The sequence below is a fragment of the Xenopus laevis genome, chromosome 9_10L (genome assembly GCF_017654675.1).
Source record: "Xenopus laevis strain J_2021 chromosome 9_10L, Xenopus_laevis_v10.1, whole genome shotgun sequence".
Classification (NCBI taxonomy): domain Eukaryota; kingdom Metazoa; phylum Chordata; class Amphibia; order Anura; family Pipidae; genus Xenopus; species Xenopus laevis.
In genome coordinates this window covers 85238171-85253082 of record NC_054387.1, presented here as the reverse complement: position 1 = coordinate 85253082, position 14912 = coordinate 85238171, and the positions used below count along the sequence as shown (strand labels likewise).

Genomic DNA, 14912 nt, shown 5'->3' with positions numbered 1-14912 from the left:
TATGATGCTATATGCCCTTTAACATTTCCAGCTTTAGTTGGAAGAAGAATACACCTATAGCCACATTTACATTGATCAGATGGAAGTCTTATTGAAGGGCTATTTGTTTTTTTATAGTTTCTCTTGCCATGGAGAGCAAGGGAAAGGCTGCTGGCCTACAGCTTAACCACTGATAATTGTTAACTCAGGGGCTGCACCAGATGATTCCACTAGTGGGGGTGAGAGAAGAGAGGTAACGCATTGAAAACATAGTACATGTCTGCACTAAAAACTGGAAGAGCCCCCTGATCCACCCTGTTCCAATTCATGTGAATGCATCCTAGGAGTTGTAGCCCAGCAACAAATGAGTATACTGGAAACCAGGCTTGGACTGGGAGTCAAAATAGGCCCTGCCATTCCAAGTACAAAGAGGCCCAAACAGCCTCCTACCAGCCCACTATATGGTAACTTTCTATGGAACCATACAGCAGCCCCTCTGGCATTTGCCAGAACCGACAGATTGCCAGTCTGGGCCTGATGGAAACCTCTAAGCATTATAGTGTATTTGTGGTTAATCTTGTGGCCTTTTGGTACAGTAGTTGTGTGTACTTTATCTGCAAGTATGAGAGGCATAACCAGAGTTGTACATGATTGTAACTACAATGTCCAAAGCCAGGCCATACACACCTCAGGTGCTGACCAAATAGCTCTGGATATCTTGTACAATGCTGGTAGTTGTTCCTGGCTGTAGAACTTAGCAGGTAAATGGTTAAAACATTCTACAAATAGGACGTTCAATTCCAATTACTTTACAAATACTTCTTAATTTCTGATAACAAATAGCACTGTCCCTCCCGCCAAATTCTGCCTAAAATGTAAAAAGAAAAAAAAATGAAACCACGCAGACAAGCTGTTCCGCCAGGCAACTGAAAGAGGAACTCGCTCCTGATGTTATCTACCAGTGAGGTTATGCTATCTTTACTTTTCCTGTCACCTCAAATTTGACTGTCCCAGTCTTCTCTCATCTCCACACCTCCCATGGTTAATAAAAACTGACCAGTCTGAATATCAGAACAATGTGTTAGTTCAAAGTATATCAGCAACACACATCTTTCTGCTGCAAAGACTTAGTTATCAGGTCAATCTGACACTTGGAAATCATTGATATGAGTAGGCTCATTTTATAGAAATATCATGTGGAGTTATGGTCAGTAAGCCTGAATACACTATTGTCTAGTACATAATTTGTTCTACCAATACATACATTACATTTTAACGTTTTTAACACATAACCGGCCTGGCTATTCAAAGTGGCTCATGGTTCATGGGTATATTTATCAAAGAGTGAAGTTAGAGTTCACCAGAGTCCACTAGTGTGAAATTCTGCCACTCTCCATTCATTTCTATGGGATTTTTAAAAGACTATTATCAATGGGTGAAAGTGAAAGTTCACCCTTTGATAAATATGCCTGTAAAAAATCCCATAGAAATAAATGGAGAGTGGCAGAATTTCACACTAGTGGACGCTGGTGAACTCTAACTTCACTCTTTGATAAATATACCCCATAGCCTTTATTCACCCAGGCCTCAGATGCTTATTGTAGTCCACACCCAGGAAACGCACATTTGAACTGTTAATTCTAAAAGAACAGCTAGGCTTACTCTTTCCATAATTACAATAATGCACATATTTGTTTGAAATTGCCTCAAATGTAAAAGCCTATACAAGTATGGGACCTGTTATCCAGAATGCTCAGGACCTGGGATTTTCCAGATAATGTATCTTTCCGTCATTTGAATCTTCACACCTGGTCTACAAGAAAGTCATGTAAACATTAAATAAACCCAATAGGCTGGTTTTGCTTCAAATAAGGATTAATTATATCTTAGTTTGGATCAAGCACAAGGTACTAATTTATTATTACACAGAAAAAGGAAATATTCTGAAAAATCTGGATTATTTGTATAAAATGGAGTCTATGGAAGACGGCCATCTTGTAATTCAGAGCTTTCTGGATAACGTGTTTCCAGGTAATGGGTCCTAGACCTGTATTAGTAGTAAGGACAACAGTGAAGGAATTGGCTTTGTCAAGTACAGTGAAGTATAGCAAAATGGTTTGAGATTGTTTACTGGTAATATTGAATTTGGTTGATACAAACAAAATGCTCATAGGTACATTATTTAGTGGGCATAGCTTTTGGAATCTCTAGTTGATAACAATAAATGGACACGCATTTGGAATAATGCAAGAAAGACACCCCTTTGTGTGGTGTTGAAGGAACATATATATAAATATTATTTGGTTGTTATCATGCACCAGTTCAAGTATGTCCGTGGGCCGGTAGTCAGCCGCGGCCCAGCGGTTGTGGACCCCTTCCCTAGATCACTGAACTGCCAGACTGAATCACCAGACCTTTACACTTAAATTTTGGAAAAATATAAAAAATTTAAATATGGAAAGTAGATGAACAAAGTCTTTATTTCTGGTGAAAACAACTGAAGTGAAACTTGTATTTGGAAGGTGAACAACCTTTTTAATTTTAAGTTGTATGTATACCGTGTATGACATTGTTTCAAAATTAATTAAAAAATTCAAAAATCAATAAAAGATTTATACAGGAGCAATAGCCGGCTCCATAGCTCCATGTTGTATCTCCCATCATCATCAACTTCAGTAAGGGTGTACCGGTTGAGGCAAATAAAAAGTGCAACTATTTGGGAGTTTTAACCTTGGAAAGCAAGTTGCAGGTAAAACTTATTTCCCATGAAAAATGTCGCGAAAGATTAGGCCAAATACCGAACCAAATCTGAATCCTAATTTGCATATGCATTTTTTACTTCTTTGTTTTGTGATAAAAAGTGACGAGATTTTCCTCCCCGCCCCTAATTTCAATATGCAAATTAGGATTCAAATTTGGTTTGGCCGGGCAGAAGGATCTGAACCGAATCCTGGATCCAGCTAATCCATCCGTTAAAAATGTATTTACCATACAGTATGTTGTGCAGAGGCATAGAGAGTAATTATCATTTAAAGGGGATGTATTGTCAACAATGAAGAATGAGTAGGCAGTCTTGTTTGCAGAACATCACCGTCACTTGTTGCTGACAGGCCACCGTTGCTTGACCGGCTACTCGTTCTTCATTGGTAGAAGGGCGGAAACAGCAGAAGAGGCAGGCAGGTCAAACAGCAGAGACAGCCACAGGCCGTGAAGGTTTTGCTCGCAGCTGAAAGAGCAGGTATGATGGGGAATGGACTGCGCTTAACTAAAGCGCAAATGAAAACCGCTAATAAATAATTCAATTAGAAAAAGGCTTATATTGGTTCCCCAAGGGCAAAGAGGGATTTTAATTCTTGACAACACATCCCCTTTAAGGAAAGCTTCTTAGCTGTTTATATCTATTTTGTCCACTGGTGTTTTGATCTTAATCTAGATAATCTTGATATAGTCCTCCATTCACTGGCAATGGGAACTCAGTGGTAATCATTAGATATCTCCTATACAGAGGAAACAGGGGCCACCTTTATATTTGAGATGTGATGCTGACTCCTCTCCTTGTCTCAAGACAAGCTACACATTTGCATTCCTCCAATATCTTATGGCCCTCTTACCATTAGCAGCTATAGGCCAACTTCCTTTTCCCCATTTTTTACAAACTTCCAATAAAAAGCCTAGTGAATAAATAAAACAATTAGTTGATCTTATCTCAGGACCAAAGATTCTTACCTTAGAGCAAATAACAACTGCCACTAAACATTACAGTCTGGCCATTTACCATTATGTACAGTTCTGACTGTTTTTTACCAATACAAAGACTCTTTCTAATACCAGATGATAACATATCATTACGCTAACTTTACATTATCCCAGTTAAACTGTGACAGAGGGGCCCAAGCCCCAATACTAGAAGTCATAGATGGTCATCAACTATAAATGTGCAATAAAAGTGTCTGGTGGTAGCTTGACTCTGAAATCAAGCTGGCAGTTAAATATCTTTCAAGCTAGTACTGCTAGTAGTGTCATATATCCTTATGTTTACTAGCTATAGGTGAAAACCTTGCCACAAGCAGGCCCGGATTTGTAGAAAGGCCACAAAGGTTTGGGCCTAGGGCGGCAGAATTTTAGGGGTGGCATGCCACATAGCAATGAGTTCATGTTGGAAACTTTCTTGCTCTTTAAATCTCCTGCACACCAATCCCCATGCTCTGGACACAATGAGATAAGACTTGTGCATGTGTGTATGAAGTGGGGAGGCAGGATGGGGAAAGAGGGTTGGCGAGTGGTCCATGCCTAGGGTTGCCCTATGTATAAACCCAGCCCTGGCCCCAAGTATGGCAAGAGTAAGGTACAAAACACTTTTCTACTCTGCTCATGCACTTGATGAGCCAACCATACCCAACTATCTCCCACTGTGGGACCTACAGAATAAGATACTACTCCCTAGTTCTGCATGTCTTCATACAGCACTGGAAGGTTAACTGGGCATTTCCATTAGAGGAAATACAACGTAAGCCAACGGCACATGGGGTGATTTTACTGTCACTGTGCTAAGGTGGAAAATAATCTCTGTCAAAACATCCCTCTCTGCTGTCAACCCTGCCAATAGAGATACATGGGATATGCTCTGCCTAAGGCAGACATGCTGGTGACAGGTGGATCACATCTCAGAAACACTGAGTTATTTTGAGCATTGGTCCACCTGTCACCACTTTTCCCACAGAGTGGTTTTGACTAGATGGAAATAAAAAAGAAGATATTCATTTTTCTTTTTAACAGTAGGGTTAGCCCCTAAACAATGTGCTCCCTAGGCTCAGAACTGGCTTTTTTTTCTCAAAATCATGACCTGACTCTCCATCCCTTATTGAAACTATATCAGCTTAGCAGAACTTTTGCCACTATAATGTGCTCTTTGCTTATATCCAAACTTGTCTGGCAATAATGGTTATGATCTCTAACAACAGAGTAAAGAAGGATATTACCAAATGCTGGGAATGTATCTCATATAAGCTGTAAGGCAGTTAGTAAGAAGTTTATCTTGTGCAGAAGTTCTGCCTTTGACTTCATTGTGATAAGTATCAGATTGGAGAAGCTGTGTGAACAGAGAGTAACCATGTGACAAATGTCATACGCTCAACCCCACGTATATCCATGTCATAGTGAAGATTTTTAGCTGGTTAAACAGGTTTAAGGAGAAGTCACACATATTAAAGTGTCAGCTTATTTTGCCACTACAGGTAATAAACTTACAGTAAATAGAGGTAGACAGCTAAAAATCTCAAAGTGTGGCTTGGAAAGTATTTATACAAGTAAAGAAATTGTGACTCTAAACAATTTTGCTCCAATGGTACCATGGTATGGACAAATAACAGGAATAATATACACAGGACAGCATCATTCTTGTTAGAAAAACTCTTTACATTAAATGGGCTGCTGGCGCTGGGAAAGTTGAATTTTTATTAAACACATTTGTTTGCATTTGCTGTCTTAGGTTTCCCTGTAAGTTACCCTCCCATTTAGACTGCAAGCTCTATGGGGTAGGCCCCTCCATCCTTGACACTAAGCTCTTAAAGGGGTTGTTCACCTTCTTAACACTTTTTTTCAGTTCAATTGTTTTCAGATTGTTCACCAGAAATAAAGACTTTTTTCAATTACTTTTTTTTTAATGTTTTTCCAAAATCTAAATTTAAAGTTTAATGTCCCTGTCTCTGGTGTCTCAATCTGGCGGCTCAATTCAGGTGCAGAAACTGTTACAACTTTTTAGCAGCATCTGGAGTATTAGTAACTATTGTATCAATTACACCAGATGCCTTTACTCAGGGATTCTGCTCAGCAGGGACAGGGACAAAGATAAGAAATGTATCAACTAAATATATCAATTTAGAACAGTTTACAGAGGCTGCGACCCCTTCCCAGAGTTGCTTTAGAAAGTGAAAAATTACACTTTACACATCAATATTAGAAAAACAGTCACACATAGAAAATATAAAGTAACTGGTGAACTATCTGAACTGAAAAAAGTCTTGGAAGGTGAACAACCCCTTTAATCTGTATTGTAACTATACTTTATATTTATGAGTATTGTATTTTTGTACTTATTTGTATTTATCATTGCAATGACCCCCTTTTTGTTCTACTAATTTATTGTTCTGCTGTACAGTGCTTTGCCCTCAAGGAGCACTATACAAATACGTTTAATTTCTAATTCCCAGCTCTTCTTGGGTTGTCTTGCATGTCTATCGTCTACCCACAGATTTTTAAAAATATTTAAGTCAAGGGACTGTGAGGGTAATTCCAAAACCTTCAACTTCCACCCCCAGGAAAGTGTTTTGCTTTTTCTAAATCAAAATTTTTTTTCTCCAAACATTGGTGATTGCAGGCAATAGTTACATTTTGTGATAAGGGTGCAAGCATGGCTTCCTCCTGATGACTCTGCATGCAGATCATATTTGTGTGAACAATATTGCACCATGGAACGTGCAGCAGCACTCATTTATCAGTCACATCGTACTGGGGGATTGCCTTACTGGCCGGAATTTCTTGATGACATTTTGGACAGTGGTATTGTGAAATGGAAGCATTTTGCAATCTTCTGCAAACTAGATATCTAAGGGATGCTCAAAGATTTGCATTCAGGTTTGCAGAAACTGAAACGTTGGTTTAATAAATAAAGTTCCAATATGATCTGCTTTCAAAGGCAGGCTATGGGGGTTATTTACTAAAATCTGAATTTATCTAATATTTAATTATAAAAAAACCATGACCAAACTCCCATGCCCGATTTCAGCTTATTTCTTAATAAAAAAAAAACTCAGGTTGCGGAAAAACTCGATAAAATTAAGTGAAAACCTGAATGACTCAAATGTCTGTCTTTTTCAAGAATTGCTCTAAATTTTCAGGCCTTTATCCCCGCATCACTCGAATTTTTGAAGTTTTCATGGTCTGCGCTGGGTTTAGCCTGAAAATACCAACTTTTCCAGGGTTTTTGGGCTAAACCAAGCGCTGACCACGAAAACTTCAAAATAAGATAGGTGCCACTCCCATTGACTTACACAGGACCTCAACAGATTTTCGGATTCGTCTTTTTTTCAAGGGGGGGGGGGGGAATTAGTGTTTTTATAATTTATTATATCCCAAACCTGGAAACAGCTTGAATCCAAAAATACACCATTTAAAACCTCTCCCGGTCATGTGCTCTATTTACATATATGTGTGTATGTTAAAAGCCATGGTTGAGTATTACCATTTCTGTAACACATAGAATTAACTATCTTTATTTGCGATGGTCCAGTGCAAGTTAGATGATAAAAGCAAATGTCTGAATGGAATATATAAGTGCACTGGTATGAGGTAACCCCTATTAAGAGTCCCTTTTGATAAGGTGAAGGCACAGAGGGAACATTAAAAACCCTATAGAAGTGAATAGAGAGCTTTGATAAATATGACGCTTAACCGGTCAAATGCATTTAGTCATATTAAAAGGCAAAAGTTATTTTTGTGCAGAACAGCAAGGCGCAAATATAGACAAAACTAGTACCAGGCAAAGATTCCCATCAACTTCTGGAATATATCCATATATATATTTAAAGAAACATCTTTTTTCCTCCCACAAAAAAAAAAGAAAAGAAATTACTTTATAGGAACATTTACAGCTTTACAATTTCAATTGTTTTTCTCTAATAAATGCATAAAAGCATCCAGTTTCTTATAGAAAGATATACACTTTGAGAGCAAAATTAAAAGGAAACCAATTACAACCAGAGTTAAAAACCAAGGGAAATAAAAGGCAAGTATGCAGTTATACAAGTTCATTAATAAATTTTCGAAGAGATGCGTTACAAATATGAAATACCTTAAGCATTCTGTTCCCTCAAATCATTTGAATCAGGTTTTTCTTTTGCCAGTCCTTTTCTCAGTATTAAATATAAAACTACTTTCAGTACAAAAATATGTAAACAGACTGTACAAGCAATGAACAAAACAGTCATTATAACAAAGTTGTATTTTACACTCCAATTTTCTTGCCATGTTTATGGACATCGTTTTACCCCTTGCAGGTAGACCTGCACGGCACTACAGGGATAGGCAACACTGGCTTCTTCAGCTCTTGCTCAACTGCAATTTACAGAATATCCCACCAGCTAAGATGATTTGCCTATCCCTAATGTAGATTTTTACTTTGAGAAGGCTTTGAGATCCATGTTGAAAACCTTTACTCTGTTATAGCCTTGGAACTCATTTACAAATTTTTCCAGCAATAACAGCATAAGGAACATGGTATTAAGGGTGTACCAATGTGTTATTAAAGATGCAGATATATGATTACAAAGTATGATCGTAGGAGAAGGTCCCATTTAAATGAAATGCAAGTGTGCTGCAGAGGAAGCAGTTCTAAACAATTGTTTAATTAGTTTTTATGGTATCTCTCTTCTTAAAGCAGCTGTACACAAGCCAACCTGTATAGTGGGCTAAATAGACAGATGGAAGGGAAGAAAGATAGAATGGGTATCAAAACATTCAATATGGTACAATGTATACTATAATTACCTGGTAATTAATACAAATGGTATCAATAGTGTATACAACATCCTGTAATATTTTGCTTGCTGTAACTTAGGAGAGTGTTCTTTTCTACTCAGAAAGCTACTGCTGGTCTTCTATAAGATACAGTATATAAAGTAACCGGTGCAGAAGAATCAATCGTAATCAATGTAAATGCATGTTTAGGAATACAAGATGAATGTTTAGGAATGTAAATGCATGTTTAGGAATACAAGATGAATGTTTAGGAATGTAAATGAATGTTTAGGAATAAAAGGATATCTATTTGACCACAGCATCACCAGGTGAGTTGCTTTCACCAGTGCTTAAAGAGATACTGACACCAGAAAAACTTTTTTAATTTCTATCATAACATTATCCTTGAATGCTATTAAGTATCTGCCAGATGCTTTTACATTACCTTTCGTACCCCCTTTTTCCCTATGAGGGGGCTGCCATATTTGTGCAGCAGTAGTCCATTAACATTAGAAACTGTAACTGGCAAGTTGAGAAGAGACAGTCAGGTTTAGGAACTTTAAGTAATGATTACTTACAAAAGCAGAACTATCAGTGAAAACCGATCAAGATGACCTATAGGTAACTTTTCGTGTAGATTAATATTTTGAATATAAAGTTTTTAGTGTCAGTATCACTTTAAAGGAGAAGGATATGCCAAATGGGCACCCCAAGTAACCGTTATCACTTACCTGATACTCCAGGCCAGTGCTCCTGTTAGCAGAATACTGCACCGGCCTCAGGCACTTTACAGCAAGAACCATCAAATGATCATCCTCTTCCGATTTTCTACGTTTCACTCTACTGTGCAGAGAAAGAAGAGGAACACTTTGCAGGGTTTGCTGAAAAGTACCTCGGACCAGTGCAGAGACTTTCCTTCTCATTTAAATGTATATTCCTTTAATCCTTATGAATAGGATAAGTGCATTGATGGACTGGAGTCCATATGTCCTGTGAATGAGTAAATAGGATATGACTTGTGTTTGGTACACCCCTAATAGTATTTAAGAAATGTTGCTACATGAATGTGAGGTGATAATATTACTAGTTACCCAGGAATGATGACCTGCAGTTATATGGTTAATCACAGTATAAGAAAACACAAAGTCCAAACTTTGTTTCAATGTTCAGAAAAAAACCCATAAAATATTCCAGTGCTGCTGGACACCAGTAAGTGCATAGCCAAGGGACAAAGTGGAGTACCCTCTTCAGACATGATGGGTTGTCACTTGAGGTAAGTCTGAGTTTGAATGACCCATGTCCAGCTGAAGTGTGCTTCACGCTCCCAAAGTTTGCTCCCACGTTTAGCACAGGTCATATAACCCGAAAGATAAAGAAATCAGTGGCCTCGATGGAGGGAGTGCACAATTATACATTCCTCACTCCTCTTATGGCACTCATTCTGTTCAAAAAGTACCTTGTATTCCTGCTATGGTTAGATATGGGACATCATTCTGAAGCTCCACCCATCAGAAGTGACACAAGAAATCCTACAGCTGAGTTAAATTATTTATATAAAATAAAAACAACCACCATTGAGTGATTTGTAAAACAGACTGAATAACAGTTGTCTTGCTATCAAATGTTCTAGAAGGTATTTTAAGTAGAAATGCACAGAATTCCAGTGTTGGGCCCTACCATAGCCCTGTCAATGCTCTAGCAGCATGATGACTTTCAGATGTTCAGTAGACTACCGATATATGTTCTATTATGTTGGCTGAATAATAAGACTGACAAAAAAAGAATGTATGAGGTATGGGAGCACATCACAGATTTATTTATCTCTTATTAGGAAGCAAGCTTACAATGTTTCAGAATGGCAATTCACAGGACAATATTCTCATAACCATTACACTTTGTGTTCAAGATATGAGAATATTGTGTGATGATGTTATCAGCTGGTCTACAGCAAAGCTGACAGTAACAGAAGCACTTATCTCCACAAATAGAATCCATTGCCCTTAGCTAATAGCAACAGACAGCGGGTAATACGATTTTGGGGAATGGAAAACACAAAGACAAGACCCATTTCTCCACTTTCTAAATGTCTTATAATATTGCGTACTTATATAGTGTACTACTATATGTATATTTAAGCTGTTGACTGGCTGATGATGTTTAGGAATAAAGTTTAAATAAACTTTTTGTAGTCAGCACTCACCCACTTATCCACCTCTTAATTATTTAGGCGGTGCACGTGTCCAGTGGCCCACAGTCCAGCCGGTTTCACAAGTATTCCCATATATGACACAGCTCCATTCAAGATGATAATTTAAAAAGCCTTTATTAGCATATGGCTTTTAGATCTGCAACAAGCGTGAAGTTTTGGGCTCACCTTTCAAAATTTTGAAAAAGGGCTGCAGGTGAGGCCGAAACGTCATGTTTGTTGCAGATTTAAAGCCATTTGCTAATAAAAACTTTTTAAATTATCATCTTAAATGGAGCTGTGTTGTATATAGAAATAAAGTTTGTCAAACTCTGGGGAGTGAAACCTATAATGTTACTACTCTATTGCCTAGATGGATGTTTGGGAAAGTAAGATTGCTTGTTCGCTTGCCAGAATATACAGTAAAAGCAGCCAAATACTTTAAAATGTGCATTAAAAAGCATAATCTCAAATATCATTGGTTGATGGATCCTCAGTTCCAGTTCTCAATGGGCACCAACTAGCAAGTTTTTGTCACTATCCTAGTATGATCACAAGTGGGTGGAGCTTTGCTTATTTTGCTGGAATGTGGCACCACTGGTTTATACCAAACAAAAATACTCTCATTAGAAACTCATTATTAGACAAGGAAAAATTTGAGGGATGATCTGCTCGGAAAGTAAATGAGCAGATTCTACACATTTGTTTAGTTTACAATATAAAAATATGGGAGGCAATACAGTTGTTTTTGTAACTTAAGTGCAAATATATGGTGCCATAGTAAGGCACAAATGAGCTGCATTCTAATGACTTTCCATGGAACACTCTAAGAAGAACAGACACCCACTGTAGTTAGTTTCTCCCAGTTACAGGTGAAAAGGAGTGTAACCTTTGGTATGTGGCTAGATCATAGACACTCATTTTTATTACTGTTGGCTTCATTTTATCATGTTATTGCTGTTTACTTAATACAGCATTTCAAAAGGAAATATAGTGCCATTTACATACATGCATCCAGTTAAATCTAGTTGTGAGCAACTTGGGGTGGCTGTATAAAATGTCTGTAATATTATAATAAACAATGTATTTAAGTTATACCATGTAGCCATAGAGTATTTAAGCTTAACAAAGTATTAATGCATTATTACAGAACTCCTATAGCTGGGGTAATCAAATTTAAACAAATATTCCAGGAATGGGATGGATCACTACAACTTGTAGCAGCAAATAGCCTACTTCTTGCCAAATGTTGCTTTCCTCTGACACTATTTACAATTTGTCTCGATGGGCAATGTCCAGTTTTAGGATTACATTAACAAAACTTACCAACTACTGGAAGCACTGCTATAAACAAGACAAGATAAAACATATATTTTATGTAAAAAAAACTATACACAAAGTAAAAAATGCTAGGAAGCACCTAACTGAACGTTAAACCTCAACTTGTAAACAGTAATCTATTGTTTACTGTTTAGAACTCACATATCCATTGGTTCCTTTTTTAAAGTGCTACTAATATTTGAACATTTTATAAAACACCCAAAATAATAAAATATGTTGGGAAAGAACCAGTCTGTGATTGGTCACATTAGCCTCAAATAGTCATTATTATTAAGCCAACTTGAGTGAATATAAAATTAGAAACAAAGACAATTTACCTACTCCCTACCCCCCTGTGTAATGCTGTGTAACTGAATGGTCGTGGAAGATGGGTTTGGGATACTATTTCAGACACTACAACAGTACACTTGGAATGAACTGCCTATCTCTCAAACCTTTTGTGGTCAGAGACTGAAAGTACTATGGACCATGGGTAACATTCCATGCTCTTTTTTCTGTTTCCATAGTGAGATTGAATGTACTGTATTTTGTTAGGGTTTGGAAATCTTAAAAGAGCTTTTTTTCTGTAAAGGTCCGAAATAGTATGTAAAAAAACGAATTCAACCAAAGGTGAATCCTTTATAATATACCTAATGACTGTCAGGAAAAAGGGTAAGTGCAGTAATTCTTCATGTGCAGTTCTTCATAACAGCCCAGTCCAATAATGAGCTATTGAAATGGGTGCTCACCCCGAACAATGTGCGAAGAGAACTCGTAGCGGTCCTGGCTCCGGTGGCCACAAATGTTGCACTCAAGTGGGTCCCTGTAACCATGGCAGCCCATATGGATCGTATACATAACATGGTCAAGAAACAGAACCCGACAGTGCTCACATTTAAATGCCCTAATCTGCTCTCCTTCACTATTAAAAACTCTGTAGACATCCTTGGAGGAACCCAAGCTGGACTTTGTGGCATCCAATGGTTTGCCATGTTCCTTGGGATACACCGAACTTTGCTTTCTCTTTGAATTTAAGGCATGATTGCCCTGGTAGGATTGCCGGTCCTCATGGCTGCTTTCTGAGTCAGTAGTATCAAGGCAGCTGTTGCTGGGTGATGCCTCCCTCTCCTGAGGGTGGTTCTTTGGTCTGATAAGGGAGATTGGGCCATCCATGTTGTTATCGTTGCTGTCTGATGTCTCCCTGCTGGTGGGTCTCTCCACTCTGGCTGGATGATAGACCTGAGAGTAAAGTGAACTGACAATTGGTGGAACCTCAGGCATGGCAGCTGCTGAGTGGTGTATGAGAGGCCGCAGTGCATCTGCTCCCAGGTATGTTATAGCATTGTTAATCGCCTGATCCATCATTTGTGACTGGATTATTTCTGCCTCTTTCTCATAGGCCATATCAAAGTGCAAGTCAGGATATCCATATCTCATGAGCTTCTCACCTGGGAATTAAAAAAAATTAAAATGAAATAGAGTTCCAAACTGGAAAGAGAAAATCTACATTCTATACAATCTTGCAATGTTACCACTACATGCAATATCTTCTAAAATAAATCTAAATCTTATCTTACACATGCCTTGTATAAAATCATTTTCTTAAATACTTTTACATTTCTTTTTATTAAATAAATTTTTATGAAAAATTTGTATCTCCTGTTTTGTTAAACATGGATTTACTTGACAATAGATGCATCCAACACATTCCTTGGAATGGCCATGGATTGCTCTAATTTGGGCCAATGTAACTTATTAAAAGTTGCACGGTAACACTGTATATGTCCTAAAGGGACACGGGCAGTGTGCTATAGTGACACTAACCACAATTCAGTTTTCCATTGAACAGTCAAAATAATGCTCAACTGAACATGGGTTGATGTTTTAACTCAACAGATCGAAGAAATTCCTGCAAATATCAGAGAAGATAAAGATACACCCAACAAGAAAAGAACTTTGACTTACTGGGGCACATAAGAGTGATTCTGACCCAGATAACTAACTATCTCCTTTGTTGCAGAAACCCTAATGTTCTATTGCCATGTGAGCTTATCCTGGAGCCATAGAGGTACCATTTAACCACAAAAGTCATCCATCTACTATCAAGCTGCAGAATCCATAAGCTAATAGAACAATATAAATCTGGTTGAAAACGTTTTCCTGATTTTTTCAGGAGAGTTTTGGGGATGGTTCTTAATAAGCAGATTACATTTACCCCACTATTGAGAATAAACTTGCTAATATTTTATGGTCTGGGTGTGAATACCCAATTCTATATTGCCAGATGATTTAGCTCAGCTGGCAGACCACTAATCTGCATGTGAGGTAAAGGCAAGTTTTTCCCATTATCAATATTTGTTTCAACTCTGTAAATCTGTGGCCCATTTTCAGTATACAGAAACATAAATCAATGGAGGGCACTCTAATACAGGTATGGGACCTATTATCCAAAATGCTCTGGACCTGGGGCTTTCTGGATAATGGTTCTTTCTGTAATATGGATCTTTATACCTTAAATCTACTAGAAAATCATGAAAACATTAAATAAATTCAATGTACTAGTTCTATTTTCAATTAGGATAAATTATATATAAAAGCCACCTTTGTCATTTTAAGAGCCGAATTTCCGGGTTTTAAGCCAGAAATTTGGCTCCACTAGCGATGCTACCCCCTTTTTGACCAGCTCCAGCGCTCAATTTTAAATAGAGCGGGAGAGAGGAGGCAGCAGCAGCCCCAGAATTGCTCAGTCTTTAGTGTGCAAACCCATTATTGGAATGCCCATTTATTAGTAGCCAACTGCTCCTTGCTATCCCGATGTAGGACAAAAGTAAACCATTTAACTCATACGTCATGTCAAAGCAGATGTCCCTTTAGCCAATATATGTCAGACATGTTGCTAAATAATACACTTTTG

At 37.8% G+C, this 14912-nt stretch overlaps 1 protein-coding gene across 10 annotated transcripts in view; it reads right to left on the bottom strand.

The window, feature by feature from the left end:
• Positions 1 to 10029: 10029 nt before the first annotated feature.
• The window catches only part of ikzf2.L (IKAROS family zinc finger 2 L homeolog), a 54839-nt gene continuing 49956 nt past the window's right edge, over positions 10030 to 14912 (bottom strand). For all 10 annotated transcript variants that reach the window (XM_041576069.1, XM_018236082.2, XM_041576067.1 and 7 more), the window contains one exon: positions 10030 to 13446. In XM_041576069.1, the coding sequence (XP_041432003.1) occupies positions 12728 to 13446 (719 nt within the window). In that variant the 3' untranslated portion in view covers positions 10030 to 12727. The remainder of the gene's footprint in view (positions 13447 to 14912) is intronic.